This window comes from Nuphar pumila, chromosome 7, assembly GCF_984573655.1.
Source record: "Nuphar pumila chromosome 7, dmNupPumi1.hap1.1, whole genome shotgun sequence".
Classification (NCBI taxonomy): domain Eukaryota; kingdom Viridiplantae; phylum Streptophyta; class Magnoliopsida; order Nymphaeales; family Nymphaeaceae; genus Nuphar; species Nuphar pumila.
The window spans coordinates 43,076,090-43,096,806 of record NC_143255.1 but is presented as its reverse complement, the minus strand read 5'-3'; the positions used below and the strand labels follow the sequence as shown (position 1 = coordinate 43,096,806).

At 37.0% G+C, this 20,717-nt stretch overlaps 1 protein-coding gene across 1 annotated transcript in view; it reads left to right on the top strand.

Annotated features, from left to right (window-relative positions):
- Window positions 1–20,717, top strand: part of LOC149832087 (sec-independent protein translocase protein TATC, chloroplastic-like) — a 52,738-nt gene that overhangs the window by 20,394 nt on the left and 11,627 nt on the right. Inside the window, exon 2 of the mRNA XM_090014319.1 lies at window positions 14,873–15,171. Coding sequence (XP_089870445.1) covers window positions 14,873–15,171 — 299 coding nt within the window. The remainder of the gene's footprint in view (window positions 1–14,872; window positions 15,172–20,717) is intronic.

Genomic DNA, 20,717 nt, shown 5'->3' with positions numbered 1-20,717 from the left:
GCTGGAAGTGATTCAAGAAGCGAAAGCGGGAAGCGAGGCACTTCCAAAATTTTAGGAAGTGGAAAGCACAGGACGACTTAGAAACAAACCGAGAATCGTTTCGGAAACAAACTGAAAGCGAAAAGGAAGAATAAATAAAAATAAAAATGAAAACACAAAAAAAATGAAAAAAGAAGGGGTAGTGAGTTTCCCAATTTTTTTGGGCGCTTCCTAGCACATTTCGGAAGTGCCACGTTTCGTGCTTTTGAAATGCGCTTTCCCATTTCCTATGACACTTCTGATTATCCTGATTTTAACACATATCGTCAACATAAAGGAGAAGTATAACAATCCCTACATCAGATTTCTTAATAAACATAACAATATCAATATAACAAGATTTGAAACTAAGCTTTAGCGTAACAAAACTAAAGCGATCATACCCAGGCTTTGGGTGCATGTTTCAAACCATAAAGAGCTTTTTTCAATTGAAGTACCTTACCAGAGGGGACTTAATATCCATGAGGTGAATCCATATAAACTTCTTCTTTTAAATCTTCATTTAAAAATGTATTTTTTATATTCGTCATCCTAGCTACTGGTGCAAATGTCTCAGCGTAGTCTATCCCGTATTCTTGTGTATGCCCTTTGACAACTAACTTGACCTTATTTCTTTCTAGGGTTACATCACTCTTAGTTTTGACTTTATATACTCATCTACAACCTATAGTTTTCTTACCCTTAGACAAATCAAATACTTCTCAAGTCATGAATTTTTCGAGTGCTCTTAATTATTCATTCATAGCTTTTACCCATTCAGGATATTCGTTTGCTTGTTTATACGTGGTAAGTTCAAAATAGGCCAAAATTATAGCTAGACAAGCCCTATATTGTGGTGAAACGGATTCATATGAGACAAATCTATCAGGGGGTCTAGAAGTCCTATTTGATCTTCTGATTCCTTTGGTTTGTTGATTTTCTAAGGTAGAGTACCTTTCTATGGCATTTGGTTGACTATGATTGTCCCGTCTTCTATATTGAATTATGCTAGGTTTTCCAGTTTTAAGGTTTTCACCATCCCGATTCGATTGAGACTCTATCTTGATCATTCTCATACGAAGAATCACCCTTACTTTGAGGCAATAATTCAAACAAAAAGGAATACTCAGAGTCTTTCTCAGGCACATTTTGAAACACTTTCATTTTCCGAAAAATGAGCATTCCTGGATATATATAGTTGCGTCGAAAAGGTCTTAATCTAAGACAATCAGGAGAAATTTTAAAAAGTTTTTCATAAGGAGAGAGCTTTTGAAGCTTAGATGACGAAAGTCGGTTGATGAGATATACAGCCGTCAAACATGCTTCAACCCAAAATTGTTTTGAAACATATTTCACAATTAGAAGGGTTCAGTTTCAATTATGTGCTTATGTTTTCTCTTAGCTAATCCGTTTTGTTGAGTATAGGCACATGATCTTTGATGAATAATTCTATTATTTTCAAAATAGGTTTTAAAATCATTTGACATAAATTCTCCCCCAGAGTCGTAGTGGAATATAAAAATTTTGGTCTCAGTTTGATTTTTGATAAAGTTATAGTATTTTTTATAGTTCTCAAAAACCTTATTTTTTTTTGCCTAAGTATATCCATGAGTATCTTCTATAGTCATCAACAAATATTACATAATAAGAGAAAAAACCTTTAGATAAAATAGGCGAAGGTCCTCATACATCCGAGTGTACTAATTCAAATGGTTTAAAAGAAAATAATGTTCTTTTTGAAAAGGAAAGCGCCTTCATGTTGCCAACAATACAATCCTCACAATAAAAATTTTCATTACAAAATTTGCTTAAATGGGGTACATGAGATAATTTTGACAAACTAGGATGCCCCAATCTTTGATGCCATACAACAACAACAACAACAACAACAACAACAACTACGCCTTCATCCAAAAACAATTGGGGTCGGCGATATGAATCAAAAAAGAAAATCATTCTGGGTCTTCCACATGAATCCTTCTCCTCCAATCATTTCTATCCAATGCCATGTCTTTGATGAGGTTCAAAGCATTCATATCCTTTCCTATCATCTCCATCCAAGTCTTCTTAGGCCTACCCCGACCTCTTTTAACTAATATATTTTCCCATTTCTCCATCCTTCTAACTGGAGCATCATTAGGCCTTCGCCGAATATGTCCAAACCACCGTAAACAATTCTCTCTCATCGTATTTTCAATAGATGCAATGCCTACCTTCTTACGTATCTCCTCGTTTCGAATCTTATCTTTTATTGTATATCCACACATCCATCTAAGCATACACATCTCAGCTACATGTTTTTTGAATATGATGTCTCTTGGCAGCCCAACATTCCGTACCATATAGTAAAGCGGGCCTAATTGTCGTCCTATAAAACTTTCCCTTCAACCGCAATGGCATAAAGCTAAATTTACATTTTTAACATTATAACAATTTTTTTTTTAAAGAAGAAGACAATTCATGTAGCAAGGGTTTCCTTCTCTATGTCCTTCCCCTATCTGCTTTCCAGACTGAAGATCCTGCACAAAGCACTCTTTAGATGAGGAGACACTACACCCATGGTCAGTAATTTGTGAAACAGAAAAAATATTTAAATTTAGTTTTGGGACAAGTCTAACTTTTGGAATAGAGAATTTTGAAATACTTTCAAAATTTTCAATGCTAAGAGAGAATCCATCGACGTTTAAAACATTGTTTTGTGTTGAATTAGTGCAACATTCAGAAAGTAAAGAGGAATGTAGAGTCATATGAAATAAGACTCAAAAGTCCAAAAGCCACGAAACCTTACCGGGAGATGATGATGTAGAGATCGCTGAGAATCATATAAACGAATGGGTTGAAGCCATGAAAATTGAATTAGATGCATTACACAAGGCTCACACTTGGGCAATTCAACCTCTTCCTATCGGAAAGAAGACAATAGGGTGTAGATGGGTGTTTAAAATTAAAACAAAAAGTGACGGGTCTCTTGAGAGATATAAAGCAAGACTTGTTGCAAAAGGATATTCTCAAGAATATGGTATAGATTATGAAGAAACCTTTGCCCCAGTAGCTCGTATGACTACAGTTAGAACTCTAGTTGCTATAGCATCCATTCGAAAATGGCCGATATATCAGTTAGATGTTAAAAATGCATTTTTGAGCGAAAACTTAAATGAAGAAGTATATATGGATCCTCCCCCTGGTCTATCTATTGAAAAAGGCATGATCCTTCGTCTTCAAAAAGCCCTATACGAGCTTAAACAAGCCCCTAAAGCATGGTATGATCGGTTCAGTGGTACGATATTAAAACTTAGATTTAAATCTTGTTACACTGACACTGCTCTTTTTGTGAGATCTACATGTACCTCATTAATCATTCTTCTTTTGTATGTTGATGATATGATCATCACAGGGAATGATCAAAAGAAAATTGAAGATATTAAAATTTTGCTTAAAAAATCTTTTGATATGACTGATCTTGGTTTTTTGAGATACTTTTTAGGAATTGAAGTAGCCTACTCACCAAGAGGATGTAAAAGTATCTTCAACAAGATACTTTAGTTGATAACGCAACAACCTTAAGAATAAATGTGTGAACATACACACCCAAGAACACTTGTGCACAACAAGCACAACACACCGAATCATAAATGTGCACTTGCACCCATAAGTTTCATAAACACTAAAGAGGTTGGGCTATAATCCCAAATCCCTTACCAAAATACAAGAGGAGCTGCCCATATATATAGGGCTTTGGAGGAGGCCTTGGGAGGGGCTCCACATAGTCGTTGGAGCCCCTCCAACGGTCACAAATGTGACCGTTGGAGGGGTCCAACGACTAGTGGGTTGGGCCCCTCCCAATGCATGTACAATGCATTAAATGCAAAAAATAAATAAAGAAAAAGAAAAAGAAAAAGAAAAAGAAAAAAAGAAAATACAACAAACATATTCTCGAAAAAGAATATGTGTAAAATTCCTAAACTACCCTTACTATGACTATATATATTTTATATATATAATTGGTAAATACATATACATATATTATATATATGTATATGTATTACCTTATATATATAAAATATATATACGAAATTACAAGTTTGATTACATAATTTAACACCCCCCCTCAAACTTAGGGCAAGATGACCGATAGTTTGCCAAGAAGGAAGTTGAACCGCGGAGCGCACAAGGCTTTATTAAAGAAATCTGCCAACTGATATTCGGACGTGACATAAGGAAGATCGATAACTCCTCGGAGATATGCTTCACGAACATAGTGACAGTCCATTTCGATGTGTTTAGTCCGCTCATGAAAGGTGTGGTTCTTTGCAATGTAGATTGCACTTTTGTTGTCGCAGCATAGTTTGGTGGGTCCTTCAATTTTGATCCCCATGTCTTCTAGCAGTTGGTGAATCCAAACAATCTCCATGGTAGTAGTGGCCATGGCACGATATTCAGCTTCAGTTGAGGAGAGCGACACCTTTTGTTGCTTCTTGCATCTCCACGAAATTAGTGAGTCTCCTAAGAACACACAAAAACCAGTGGTGGAGTGACGGTTATTTGGGTCACCTCCCCAATCTGAGTCAGTATAAGCAATCAATTTTAAGTCAGAGGAAGATGACAGAAAAACTCCCTTATTTAGAGTACCCTTTATGTATCTTACGACCCGTAAGATGACACTCATGTGAACGGATGTAGGCGCATGCTGAAACTGACTTGCAGTATGGACTGCATGGGATATATCTGGTCTGGTAATACTCAGATACATCAGAGATCCTACAAGCTGTCTGTAGGGTGTAGGATCCAACAGGGGAACTCCATCATCAATTTTCATCTTTGCTCCTACTACCGCAGGAGTTTCACACAGCTTCTTATCTGTAATACCTGACCTGTCAATGATCTCAGAAGCAAGCTTAGTTTGAGATAAGAAATATCCTCTAAGAGAGTATGCCACTTCAATTCCCAAAAAATAAGTTAAAGAACCCAAGTCAAACATTTCAAATTTATCTTTTAAGATAGATTTTATACTTTTAACCCCGTTAGAATCACTCCCAGTGATGAGCATGTCATCAACATACAGAAGTAAAATTACAATCCCTGCATTGGATTTTCTAACAAATAGAGCAGTGTCAGTAAAACAAGAGGAAAAACCATTCTCAATCATAACAGAGTTAAATCTATCATACCAAGCCTTGGGAGCTTGTTTTAAACCATAAAGTGCTTTCCGAAGACGAAACACTTTTCCTTTAGGATACTCCATTTCAGGAGGAGCATCCATGTAGACTTCTTCGCTTAAATCGCCATTTAAAAAGGCATTTTTCACATCCATTTGATAGATGTTCCATTTGTTGATAGAGGCAACGGTTATAAGACATCGAACAGTGACCATACGAGCTACAGGAGCAAAAGTTTCTCCATAGTCAATACCATATTCTTGACTATATCCTTTTGCAACCAAGCGAGCTTTATACCTTTCAAGGGATCCATCACTTTTAGTTTTCACTTTGAAAACCCATCTGCACCCTATTGTTTTCTTGCCTTTAGGAAGATTTTGGAATTGGCTCTTCTCAGAGCCTCAAGTTCATTGTCCATGGCATTAATCCATTCAGGGCATTTACGTGCTTCTTCAAAATTTCTAGGTTCTATATAAGAGTGGATGGCACTAAGGCAGACTCTATATCTTGGTGAGAAAGAGTCATAGGAAATGAACCTAGAAGGAGGCCTTCTACTTCTCTCAGTTCTACGAGGGATCACTTCATTCTGAGAGGCACTGGGACTGGCATCATTATATTTGTCAAGAGCACTCCTAAAGTTGTTTTGATCTCTATGAGAGTAGGTGATAGGGTCTCTAGGTAATTCAATAGGTTGATGTGACGAAGGAGACAAGGAGATGTTTTCCTCGGTTTCAAGTTCATTTGGGTTACTTTGATCTGACTCATTATCACTAGTATCATCGTCCTTATTCAATAAATCAAATAAAAAAGAATAATCCATATTTTCATTATGGGGGTCACAACGTTCAAATCCACTAACATTTTCCAAAAAACTCACGTTTCTGGAAACATACAATTTATCACTTTTGATATCATAACAACGAAACCCCTTTTGGGTTTCAGAATAGCCAAGAAAGGCACAAGGAATGGCTTTTGGAGAAAGTTTGTCATTCTTATCAGTAAGAACAAAACACTTACACCCAAAGACCCTTAACCTGCTATAATCAGGTTCCTTATCATACAGTTTTTCAAAGGGAGAAATTTTGTTTAAATTTTTCGATGGAAGTCGGTTTATGAGATAGACAGAGGTAAGGGCTGCCTCAGCCCAAAGATTTTTTGGAATGTTTTGAGAAATGAGCAAAGTCCTAGTTGTTTCAATGATGTGCCTGTGCTTTCGTTCGGCTAACCCATTTTGTTGAGGGGTTTTCGGACATGATTTTTGGTGAAGAATTCCAAAATTTTCAAGATAACTCTTAAATTCATTTGAGAGGTATTCTCCTCCAGAGTCAGACCTAAAGATTTTTAAACATCCATTGAATTGATTTGAAATCATCATGTGAAAACTTTTAAAGGTTGAAAAAACTTCATGTTTATGTTTAAGGAAATAGATCCAACAAAACCTAGTATAGTCATCCACAAAGATCACATAATATGAAAAACCTCCTTTTGACATTACCGGAGCCGGTCCCCATACATCGGAATGGACAATTTCAAATGGTTTTGTCGTAAACATGGATCTTTGAGGAAAAGGCAAACATTTCATTTTCCCAAGAATGCATTCATTACACAAAAAGTCACTTTTACAAAGATGTTTAACAAAAGGCAAATACGAGATTTTAACAATATTGGGATGACCCAATCTCTTATGCCATACATGAATGTCTTTGTTTTGGACGACGTTGCAAAATTGACTCTTGGGAACTTGAAGAAAATCTACGTAGTAGAGGTCTCCTCTTCTAGAGCCTTTCCCAATCAATCTCCCGGACTGGCGATCCTGTATCCAACATTTATTAGAAGAAAATTTTATATCGCAACCATGGTCCGAGAGTTGGGAAACAGAAAGAAGATTTAGGTTAAGGTTTGGGATAAAACGAATTTTTGGAACAAAGAAGTCTTGTTTTTCAAAATTACCTATTCCTTTAATCTCAAGAGATGTACCGTCCGCGGTTGATACAAAGGATGGAAAAGCATTTTTAGAAAAATTTGAAAGAGTGCAATAACTAGGGGTCATGTGAAAGGATGCCCCAGAATCTAAAAGCCAAGATGTCTTACCCGGGGAAGAGGATGACATAGCGGCTCCGGAAGTACCTCCCTTGAGAAGAGGTTGTAGGGCTTCCACGATTTGTTGAAGAGAAAGAGACTCACTTGATAAAGAGGGTCGTTCTTCAACTTGAGATGCCATAGCCGTTGCAATCAATTTCTTCCATTTAGGACACAAGGGTTTGATATGTCCGGGTTCTTTACAATGATAGCAAGTTACTTTGCTATAGTCTCTTTTGCCATACTGATCATTTCCTCCTTGACCTTGATTCTTGAAATGAGGAGGTCTATAGGTCCTCATGTTATTTCCCGATCTTGACACGGCATTAGCCATTTCACCATCTTCTTGAGTAGAGGAAGTAACAAGAATGCTAGGATTATTTTTGCCAATTCCCATACGGGTTTCTTCACCACTTAGCTTGGTGATAACATCTTCGAGTGAGGGGGATGTGAAGGCGGAGAGAAGAGAGGACCGAACTTGTTCAAATTCGGGTCTAAGGCCATTTAAAAAATTGAAGAACCGGTCTTCTTCAAGTTGTTTGTGCCTTAATTCGATTGCCTCACCACTCCATTTAGGTTCAAGGATTGCGAGCTCGTCCCAAATAGAGGATAATTCGGCAAAGTACTCCCGAATGGTCATGTCATTTTGTTGGAGAGTCAAAGCCCTCTTTTGGAGAAAGTACTTGTGGGATAGATCTCTTGAGGTGTACATTTTCTCAAGATATACCCAAGCTTCAGAAGCCCTTTTAAATTTGATGATGTTGGCATTTATCTTGGTCTCAACGGATGAGAAAATCCAAGATAAGATCTTGAAGTTCTTCATTTCCCAATCATCATGTTTCTTAGAATACTCTTCAAGGGCCTTTTGTCTTTCATCCCCTTCAAGGATCTTAATATCCCCTCCTTCAACAATGGTAATTTTGGGTTCCGGTTCCGGTATGGATCCATGAACGTAACCCCAAAGCCCCTTTCCTTTAATATGGGCTTCCATATTACCGGCCCAAACATGATAGTTTGAGCCATTAAGCTTAAACCCAAGAGAGAAATGGGAATCTTTTTCGCCCATTAGAGAGGAAAGAATGCAAGAGATAGTATGTACCTTAATTACTTTTTGCGTCTTTCTTGACAAAAGAGGCTCCTAAAATATTGCTCGAAGAAGATGATCCTCTTTGATTTCAAAAAACTTGAAGGCACGTTTCCCGAGGAATGCAAAAGAAGGCGAGTCGCAATTCTTCTTCTTCAACGAGGCTCTGATACCATGTAAAAGTATCTTCAACAAGATACTTTAGTTGATAACGCAACAACCTTAAGAATAAATGTGTGAACATACACACCCAAGAACACTTGTGCACAACAAGCACAACACACCGAATCACAAATGTGCACTTGCACCCATAAGTTTCATAAACACTAAAGAGGTTGGGCTATAATCCCAAATCCCTTACCAAAATACAAGAGGAGCTGCCCATATATATAGGGTTTTGGAGGAGGCCTTGGGAGGGGCTCCACATAGTCGTTGGAGCCCCTCCAACGGTCACAAATGTGACCGTTGGAGGGGTCCAACGACTAGTGGGTTGGGCCCCTCCCAATGCATGTACAATGCATTAAATGCAAAAAATAAATAAAGAAAAAGAAAAAGAAAAAAAGAAAATACAAAAAACATATTCTCGAAAAAGAATATGTGTAAAATTCCTAAACTACCCTTACTATGACTATATATATTTTATATATATAATTGGTAAATACATATACATATATTATATATATGTATATGTATTACCTTATATATATAAAATATATATACGAAATTACAAGTTTGATTACATAATTTAACAGAGGATATATTTTATCTCAAATCAAGTTTGCAGCTGATATTGTTAAGCGTTTAGGAATCACGAACACAAAATATGCTGATACTTCTGAAGTAATAAATGCGAAAATGCGAGCTGAAGATGGAGTATTATTAGATGATCCAACCCTTTATCGACAACTTATTGGATCGTTGATGTACCTGTCCATTACAAGGCCAAATATTGCGCATGTCGTACATTCTGCAAGTCAATTTCAACATGCGCCCACAACCGTCCACATGAGTGCAGTATTAAGAATAGTTCGATATATCAAGAAAACTATATCTAAAGGACTATTCTTATCCTCTTCCTCATCTTTAAGTCTTATTTCTTACACTGATTCTGACTGGGGAGGAGATCCCAATAACCATCACTCAACTATTGGCTTTTGTGTGTTTTTAGGTGATTATCTCATTTCTTGGCGATGCAAAAAACAACAGAAAGTATCTTTATCCTCTACGGAAGCTGAGTACAGGGCAATGGCTACCACAATCACTGAAGTTGTGTGGATGAGAGCACTACTTTCCGATATGGGTGTTGATGTCTCAGAACCTTCAAAGCTATGATGTGATAATAAAAGTGCCATCTATATAGCCAACAATCACACATTTCACGAGCGAACAAAACACATTGAGATGGATTGCCACTATGTTCGCGAAGAATATTTGAAGGGGACCATTACATTGCCATATGTCCAGTCCGAATTTTAGATTGTAGACTTCTTCACCAAAGCTCTTCCACTACCTCAATTTTGTATCTTCTTAGCAAACTTTCAGTGATTTCCCCATAAGTTTGAGGAGGAGTGTTAAAAATAAAATTGTATCCAAATACTCGATAAGGGTATTTTTGTCTTTTATCATATAGTACAATCCACTAGGGACTGAAATGTAATTTAACATTATAATAAATAAACTACCATACAGCTTAGGCACAACAGTCAAAAATATGACTGTTGTGCACAACAAACAAAATATGACTGTTGGGCAGCAGTCCAACTAGACGTTGGACTGCCACCCAACAGTCATAATAATGACTGTTGGAAGGCAGACCAAAGAGCTGGACTGCCTCCCATGTGTTGGAGTGAGGCTCTATAAATAGAGCCTCACTCCCTTGTTATTCTTCAATGCTTTTAGAAGCATTTGAGGGTTTTCTCTAGAGTTTTTCCCATCTTATAGGCTTGTATGCCTCTTGTGCTGTTTGGTATTTTTATCTCTTTTGAGATTGTATTTGGTCCATTAGTGACCAACTTTAAGTGAGTTTATTAAAGCCCTTTGTTGGCATTGTGTTTGTTTCCCTATTGTTCCATTGTACCTTGTCTCATTACAATCGCGGCACCGGAAAAAGAGAAGTTTTTGATTAGTGGATGAAGGGCCTCCATGATTTGAGAGAACATGGTTCTAATAGATTTTGAATTTTTATTGGTTCAACTTTTTTCTTCGTGAGACTCTCCTATGGTTGTCACTTTTTTGTCTTCCTTTCCTTTGAACTTGAGACACAATGGCCTAATATATCTCGATTCTCCATAATTATGACAAGTTAATATAGTTCTTTTTTTGTTGTCATCATATCTAGGCTTCCCATTAGAAGGCTTTAAAAAATGGAGTGAATTATAAACATTTGTACTAGCACCCGGTCTTGAGACAACCAACAAATTTTGAAAGTATTTTGAAATTCTCTATTCCAAAAGTTAGACTTGTCCCAAAACTAAATTTAAATATTTTTTCTGTTTCACAAATTACTGACCATGGGTGTAGTGTCTCCTCATCTAAAGATTGTTTTGTGCAGGATCTTCAGTCTGGGAAGCAGATAGGGGAAGGACATAGAGAAAGAAACCCTTGCTACATGAATTGTCTTCTTCTTTAAAAAAAAAATTGTTATAATGTTAAAAATGTAAATTTAGCTTTATGCCATTGCGGTTGAAGAGAAAGTTTTATAGGACGACAATTAGGCCCGCTTTACTATATGGTACGGAATGTTGGGCTGCCAAGAGACATCATATTCAAAAAATGAGTGTAGCTGAGATGCGTATGCTTAGATGGATGTGTGAAAATATAATAAAAGACAAGATTCGAAACGAGGAGATACGTAAGAAGGTAGGTGTTGCATCCATTGAAAATAAGATGAGAGAGAATCGTTTACGGTGGTTTGGACATATTCGTCGAAGGCCTAATGATGCTCCAGTTTGAAGAATGGAGAAATGAGAAAATATATTAGTTAAAAGAAGTCGGGGTAGGCCTAAGAAGACTTGGATGGAGATGATAGGAAAGGATATGAATGCTTTGAACCTCACCGAGGACATGGCATTGGATAGAAATGATTGGAGGAGAAGGATTCATGTGGAAGACCCAGAATGATTTTCTTTTTTGGTTCATATCGCCGACCCCAATTGTTTTGGGATGAAGGCGTTGTTGTTGTTGTTGTTTGTTGTTGTTGTTGTCTCCTTAGATTCAGACATAGATTTTAGTCATGTCTCCTCCATGCATACTTGAGCCAAGACTTCATGCAAGGGAAGTGGTTTTTTCCTATGAATAATATTGACCCGAACTTGTTCAAATTCGGGTCTAAGTCCTCTAAAAAATTGGAATAATTGTTCCTCATGCTTTTATTTATTTTATTCTTGAGCATCATTTGGAGTTTCCCATATGGGCTCAAGTTTAGCCAATTGATCCCAAAGTCTTTTGAAGGTACTATAGTATTTCTTCATGGTTTATCACCTTGTTTGCAATTATGTATCTTGTCTTTGAGATCCCATTTGTGTGCCACATCTTTTTGGGTATATATTTGTCTAACATATTCTCAAGCCTTATCGAGGCTCCTCATACATATTACTCATAAAAAGGAAAAAAATCTTGACATGACCTACTTTCCACTCTTTATAGGCCTTTTTATAATCAAGCATAGCCTTTTCTCTTTCAATCCCCTCAAGGCTTTCTTCTTTGGACTCACCATCGGTTTCAACAACCAATTTTGTGAGAATTGATTGTGGTTCCAATGTGGATCCATCAACAAAATGCTACAAATCTTTACCCATGAGAATTCTTTTCACCGCTGCGGCCCACATGTAGCTTTTCCCATCAAATTTGATGAGAACAACCATTACAATTTCTTTATCGGCCGTAGTGGAGGAAAAAAAAAAGAGAAGAAAGAAGGAAAATAAAGCAAGAAAAAAGTGTTGAAGAAGTTTGATGGCGTGCTTCCTGAGGCAACGAACCAATGCTTCACCAATCTCGCGATCCTCCTCTTTGCGTACAAGCTTTCACCTAAGTGCACCGAAGGCTTGGATACCATGTAATGAAACAAGTGCACAAATACAATGTCACAAAGTGACTACAAAGGTGCACATACACAAGTACAAAAGCCTCTAATGGGCCAAATACAAAGTGCCACTAAGGGCTAACATACAATCGCTCAAAAGCGAGCAAGAACACAAGTAAAAAATATAGCTTTATTCAAAGATGCTTAGTAACAAGCATAAAACAATACAAGGGAGGGAGTGCCTTTAAATAGGCACTCCCATGCTCAAGGGGCTGGTCCAACAGCTAGGTGGACCAGCCTTTCACAACAGTCGATAAAAAATAAAATAATAAAAAAAAAAATAAAAAGAAAGTAAAAAACAAGTCATCAGTCCCTAGTGGACTGACACCTATTACAAACCAAAATGACTGAAATAGCCCTGACGGGTATTGCAGTTTACATACACTAATATATATATATATATATATATACACACACACACACACAATACATTTTAACAATTGCCACCTCTAAGATTAGAAAGGCAATATCATTGTCATGTGAAGCCAAATTTTGTATTTATCATGCGTTCTAAATCAAGGTTTTGTCTTCTAGTTAAGAGCCTTTGAAACTGGTAAATTCAATTTAAGACATGTCAATTAAAGCCTTAGATTATAAAATGGGTATATAATGCCTAAAGTGGCTTTACCAAATAGTAACACTAGCAGTCCCTAAATTTTGGACGTTCAAAAGGATACAACATGAGTTTGGAAGGAAACATCTAAAGACTGATTGACTGTATGTTACTTAATGAGGAAGTCAGGAAGCAAATTTACGGTTGGAGAAAATGCATTTGAAGGTTCTCTTTCTTATCTTTCATGATAATCAACTGATTTTATGTGGGAATATATACATCTTGTTGTTTCAATTGATTATTGTGGCATAAGGTAGAAAACCCCCAAAATCTGCATGCAGCTATCAAAACCATGCAACTGCCATTGCATGACTACTTTGCTTTGAATTCTATTGAGGCCTAGTTTTATATATATATTTTTATTTTTTTTGTCTTTTACCTTATAAGTGTCAAAAAATGATTGGAATAATTGGCCCCTGTCGAGCTGATAAAAAGTATAGTTCAATAACCAAAATTGCCAAGAAGAGCAGATTAGGTGATGTTTATGGAATATGTTAAATCATGTAATGAAAAAAAAACTTGACTCTCTGTATCACGACCACTAAGTGGTCAGGGAACTAGTCATTTAGCTTAGTCTTTCACCTATCTATTTGCTGCATAACTGGATCACCAAGTGGCTCCATATGTCAGTTTGAATCTTAAGGTACAGGTTGCATTTTTGTGGTTGATTCCCATGCTTTATTAGCAAGTGGCAACATCTTGGACCTTAAAACAGAATCAAATTTTAGATATGATGCCTAAAGCAATTTGCTCCTTCCTAGAGGCAAAAGGGAAATTATGTAGATGTGATGCCTAAAGAAATTTGCTCCTTTTCAGTAGTACAAGGACAATTCTATCTATTTTTCTGTCACTGAATAATCTGCCCACTAGGCAAAAGTTGGTGATGATTGAATATAAGGGAAAAGAGGGAGATTGATGGCAGAGGCAGGTGGGGGAGGGCTAGCTGTTTGAGCCTCTTGGGAGAATGAAACCAATCAGTGGTGTGGCCTGGCAAGGCTAGGTTCCACTCAAGGGGATTCCTATCTTGTTTTGAGGTTGATTTCCCGGGGAGCCAAACCAACCCAGCTGGTCAATCTCAGAGATCTGATCGGCGACCGGACCACCCATCTAACGTAGTGAACACGGACCTGTGAATGAACAATATGAAGAAGAACAACATGAATGAGTGTGGGAATTGGTACGTAATTAGAAGCCTTTTACGCAAAGAACATCTTTCCTTCCATTCGGCCGGCTGAGATGCTCCTCGAATATTATAGTTTAGTGCTAATATGATGAAGGCTTCTTATTTCATTCTTGCATTGACTGTAATGCATATTTTCTGGCAAAATCTGAACTATTCTAGCGTGTCAAATGTACTGATCGGTATCATTCTTATAGTAATTCCTTTGTGGTATGATTTTGATAATAAAACTTTCCTCAAGTTTTAATCACTTCTCTTTTTGGTATTTTTAGTGGAGTGGATATCCAGAGATTTAAAATAAGGCTGTGCATGCACTTTTCTGGTCCTCAATTCTTGTTATGTAGAAATTACATGGTCTATCTTGAGTCTTGCATAAATCATACCACCTTTGTTTCTAAGGTTTCATCTGCAATGTGAATAACAATTTCAGTGACTATCAGAAGGCATCAATTCATTTACAGTGTCATCATAATTCTGTTCAGTGTCAACATGATGGGATACTTGGATTACTTTTATACAATTGTCCGAGATGTATTTTCACCTTCCAAATTTTAGGAGCCTTTTAATCTTTTAGGTACTTGGTCCTGGCTTTTTTAAAGGAATATTTCTATTTGCTTATTTGAGTTTTTAATAATTATGTTGGTGGAGTTGGATATGACAGGTGCAGTGCAAGAAGAAATTCCACAAAGTAAGGAGCAGGAGTATGGAGAGAGTTCCATGTACAATTGGCTCTATCCTAGCAAAGAGCTTCTTCCTGATGACAAAGAAATAAGTATTTTTGATCACTTGGAAGAACTACGTGAAAGAATATTTGTTTCAGTTTTGGCAGTTGGGGCAGCTATTTTAGGATGCTTTGCATTTTCTAAAGAATTGATAATGCTTCTTGAAGCTCCTGTTAGTTCACAAGGAGTTCGGTTCTTGCAGCTATCTCCAGGGGAGTTCTTCTTTACTACCTTGAAGGTTCATATATATAAATCCTTAAGGTTTCTTGCTCTTTTGTTCTACTAAGGTCTAGCTCTTGCTTCAATAGTTTCTTTGAGGTGTTTTTCCTTCATCATGTACACTTCAGTTTCCTTTTAATAGCATAAACTTTTTACTTCAATTGTAATGTCCATGGAACTCAGTTTTAAAACGACGTTACATTGTTATCTTGATGGCCGTACTTGCACTGTACTCAAATTATGTAATAAAACCCCGATAGCATTATTACAGGAGCCTTTTTACACACACACAAAACAAATATATATATATATATATCTGAGAATAAGATAAGTATTATTAATAAGCAGCAAATACAAGATAATAGGTGACATGTTGTCACTGTACAAGGTATGCAACATATGGTACCTGAGTTGCAGCAAAAGGAAGCAAGACAGTGAAAATTTTACAAGTTCATACCCATCAAAAGCAGTTTTAAACCCCACATCTATGATAAAATCATGAACACTCTGAGTTTGGCCACTTAATTCTGGCCCAGATTAACACTTAACACTGAACTGAGAGGACATGTTTGTGTTAGAAATATGAGCACATTGACAGGAGTATTTCTGTCCATGTATAAATCTGTATATGTATTTGTAATATACCCATTATCATTAAGGGTATTTTTATCCAACATATATTTCATTATATAAAAGAGAAGGGCGTGACCTAAGAGAATCACGGCCCATTTAGTTTTCTATTCTTCTCCTTCTTTCGCTTTTGGCTTTCTCTTGTTTTCTCCTTAACAGGGCATGGTTCCCAAGGCAGGTTTTAACATGGTATCAAATCTCAGGTGAGAGTAAGACCCTGCAGATTCACTGACACTGCTGATAAAGTTTCAGGTTTGCCGATTTCCAGATTTTCTTTATTCTTTCTAAACCCTAATCTCATATCTTTTCTAAAACCCTAGATTTCCAGATTTTCTTTATTCTTTCTAAACCTTAATCTCATATCTTTCCTAAAACCCTATTTTCTTGAAACCAAGAATCACCCAGGTCATCGTTCTCATCTCTTCTCTCTTTATTCCTCTTCTATTTCCTGAATCAATATCCATCTATCATTAATCTGGTTGCTTCCCAACCTTTTCAAATATCCTCTTATCGTTATCTTCTTTAAAGAATACCAAGCCATAGTTTTTCAAAAAAAAAAAAAACTCTTCTTATAGTTCAGTCCCACCGATTTCATCTGTAGCAACAACAAGCAGATCCAAATCAAAAAACAAAAAAAAGACGATAAAAAAAAAGGATTCCTTTAAAAAAAAGAGAGGAAAAGTTATAAAGTCGAAGCTTATCGAAGAAACAAGAGGAAAAACATCCTTTTTCTCACGATCTGATTTTTCTGGTCGTTTCTGCAGCAGTAAAAAAAAATGCTGCTGATGTCATATTTGATTATCTGTGTTTCTGGTTCTTTTCTTGCTTTTGTTCTTTTTGTATTGTCCATTTGTAATTGATCCTAGTAAAATCTCTTATTCTTCTTGCCATGCCCTCCTCTAGCCCAATTAACTTCTCCTTCCTAAGCCAGCTAGTCACTGATAAATTAAATGTAACCAAATTTATCACTTGGAAAAAGAAAATCATACCATTCATCAACAGTCATGATTTGATGGGACATCTCGATGGATCTGAAGTTCCTTCTCCTGAATTTGTGTCTGAGATACAAGTGGGAGCCAAAGAAGGTGAAGATGTGAAAACAATCTTGTCAAAGAACCCAACCTATTCTGCCCGGCGAAAAAATGATCAGGCTGTGGTTGCATACATCACAACAACATTGTCGCAGGAGGTTCTACTACAGGTCTCTACAAGAGTTTCTGCTCGTGATTTGTGGAAGATTCTTCACAAGTGGTTCAAACAGATGTCAACACCAAAGATCTATCATCTCAGGACAGAATTTGGCTCGTTACAGAGAGGAGACTCAAGTGTTGTTGAGTTCTTAAATAAAGTTCATTGCAGATCAGTTGGCAGCAATAGGCAGTCCCTTGGAGGATCTTGATATATGCACTCAGACTTTAAGAGGTCTAGGTTCGGAATACAATACCTTCATTGCCATGTACATGAGTCAGAAACCTAGACTACCATTTGATGAACTTATATCTTCAGTTCTTGAATATGAATCCATGTTCATTATATCTGGGAAGCACGATAATCAATCCATGCATCATGAAGTAATGGTGACTGCTAATGTTGGTCGTGGCTTCTCCAATTCGATTAGAGGTGGCCGAGGTAGAGGACATGATGGTTACACAGGTCAAGGAAGAGGCATACTTCCTAACCCAACGAGTGAGCAACATTCAAATACCACATGTCAGATGTGTGGTAAGAAGGGTTGTAACACATGTACAAATTGTTATTGACGTTATGTTTCAACTTTTAAACTGCCAACTGTATCATATACTGCATGTTTCAAGCCTTATCTGCCTTCAGCGAATCCCAGGCCAAGCACCCAATCATCTTATCAAGACAATTCTTTATTTCAAGGTAGCTATCCAGCTTCTGGGACTAATGTGTACAATCCCATGCAAGTTGGTCATAATAGTATAGTTACGGGTGATAGAAAACATCATCCCATTACACATATAGGAACCACCATCATTCCTACTAGTCGTGGAAATCTATATCTACCTGATACCTTCCTTGTTCCTAACATCCGTCGTAATCTCATTTCTATTTCTCAGTTGATAAATCAAATAAAATATGATGTCTTTTTTGCTCTTTGTGTTTCTGTGAAGGACCCTTTCACGAAGGAGATCCTCGCTGAAGTAGAAAGAGTTAGAGGTCTTTATGTTATTAACAAAGCTCTAACAAGTCCAATTCATAGTTCATGTTGAAGTCCTGCCGTGCTTGTGTCTGAAGCTGGTCGAATCTCTTCTGAAGTCAAACTTTGGCATCGTAGACTAGGTCATTGCAATTTGAGTTTTGTCTAAACTTTATGTAATAAAGGTCTTATTCCTTTGAACAATAAGATATCTAAAGTTTCTCTTTCATGTTCCACTTGTCGTTTATGTAAGAGCCATACTCTACCTTTTGATTCTGCTAATAAAAGATCTTCGTTTTCATTTGAGTTGATTCATTCTGATGTCTGGGGCCTGCTCCGTATGTGTCTATGTCTAATTCTCATTACTATGTTCTTTTTATTGATGACTTCACTAAGTATACCTAGATCTATTTTTTGAAAAGCAAAGACCAAGTGTTTGAAACCTTTAAAAGATATAAGACCTATCTTGAAACCCAATTTATTCAAAAAATCCTACGTTTCAGTAGCGATGGAGGCGGTGAATATATGTTAGTGGCTTTTACCAAATTGTTGAATGAAAATGATATTTTGCGTGAGGTATCTTGTCAAAAAATATCTCAACAGAATGAGACAGTTGAAAGGAAGCACAAGGACATGGTAGAAACTGCTTTAACTATGTTAACAGAGTCAAAGGTAAGCAAGGACTTATGGGGAGAAGCCTTTCATACAGTCGTGTATTGCATTAACTGTATGCCTCTCTCTAATCTTGAAGGATGGTCACCATACTATCTACTATTTGACAAACAACTTGATTATTCCCTAATGCATGTGTTTGATGGTAAATGTTTTGTGCATATTGATAACTCTTTGCGTAATAAGTTATCTCCAAGAGCGCATGAATGCCAATTTATGGGTTATGATGATGAATATTTAAGATACAGATGCTTCAATCCAACCACTCAAAAGCTGGTCATATCTAGAGACGTCTTTCATGAGAATGATTCATCATCAAAGGTGGTTCCTCAAACAAATTAAATAAGCAGCCACAAGTTCTATTGGCCAGCTACCAAGGTAGTTGCATCAGATCAAAATCAATTGATGGGCGCTGACTTTGAATCAGCCAGATCATTGTCATCCATTCAGCAAGATCAGTCAAACAAATATCTTGACAATTTTCAGTTTTTTCCATATGTTTATGTCAGGAGAGGAGGTATGAGTGATAAGCAGCCCATGTCTAATCAGGCAGCAGCCCTCTCCAATTTTAGAGTCAGAATAATCCTCAGATCATCTAGCAACAAGTGGTATAGTAGCATCAACTACTCATGATTAGTTCAGAAGGTCTACACGTTCCAGGCATCCTCCAGAAAAATGGGTGAGTTATGATTCATTTTCAGCAGAATTTCAGCTTTTTGCCGCAAATATAATATCTAAAGCTGAGCCCAAAACTTACCGTGAAGCTTCCTAAAGTCCTCGTTGGATTGAGGCCATGAACAAAGAGATTTATGCTCTCCATGAATGTGATACTTGGGAAGTTGTCCCACGTCCAAAGGATAAAAATATAGTTGGATGCCGCTAGGTGTATAAGATCAAATATAAGGCAAATTGAAGCATAAAGAGGTATAAAGCGCGACTTGTTGCAAAAGGATACACCCAGGAACATAGTTTAGATTTTGACGAAACTTTCAACCCAATCGTGAGAATGGGTACCATTCGTCTTGTTTTATCCTTTGCGGCCATGCATAGATGAAAGATTAGCTAGTTAAATGTAAAGAATACCTTCTTGCATGGTGTCCTCGATGAGGAAGTTTACATGGATCATCCACCTGAATATTCAGAAGCGAATCCATCCACTACAGTCCTTAGATTGAAAAAAACACTATATGGTCTAAAACAAACATCAAGGGGTTGGTTTGAAACATTCAGTAAGAATCTTTGTGCCTTGGGGTTTTCCCTTAGTCAGTGTGATTACTCGCTATTTTTGCATTATGATCAAGTGCATATTACTATTATTTTAGTATATGTCGATGACATTATCATTATGAGCAGTGATGTGTCACGTATTGAGGTGTTGAAGAGTGTTCTTGGCATGAAATTTCATATGAAAGACTTGGGTGACTTGAGATAATTCCTGGGTGTAGAGATAGACTATACTGAAAAGTCAATGACTCTTGTACAACAAAAGTATGCACTTGATCTACTCACCAGATTTGGAATGAAGGATTGTAAACCGGTTTCAATGCCAATCTCCACCAATACCAAATTGGCGGATGACATGCCTAATGACCAAGAACTTGAAGAGTCGTGAATGTTTATAAGCCTAGTGGGTGTCTTGCAATACTTAACGTTTACACGTCCAAACTTGATTTTTGCAATAAACCAAATATCTCAATTTATGCATGCACCTAAACAAAGTCATATGGAGGCAGCCAAAAGGATTTTGCGCTATATCAAAGGCACTATTACGGATGGATTAGTTTATCAATGTGGTGTCAAATCCAATGATATACCATTGACTGTGTTGGCTTACTCCGATTCAGATTGGGCAGGAGATCCTTCTACTAGGTCAGTTACGGGTTATGGAGTTTTCCTTGGTGACTATTTGATTTCTTGGGCAAGTAGAAAACAATGTACAATAGCAAGATCAAGTACTGAGGCTGAATATAGATCCATGGCGGCAGTAACCTCGGAAGTCTTGTGGATTAGGCATCTCCTCACAGCATTACATCAGCACATTAGTAAATATTTGCCTTTTTGTGACAATCGGTTGCAATTGCCTCAATCCTGTTCAACACAGT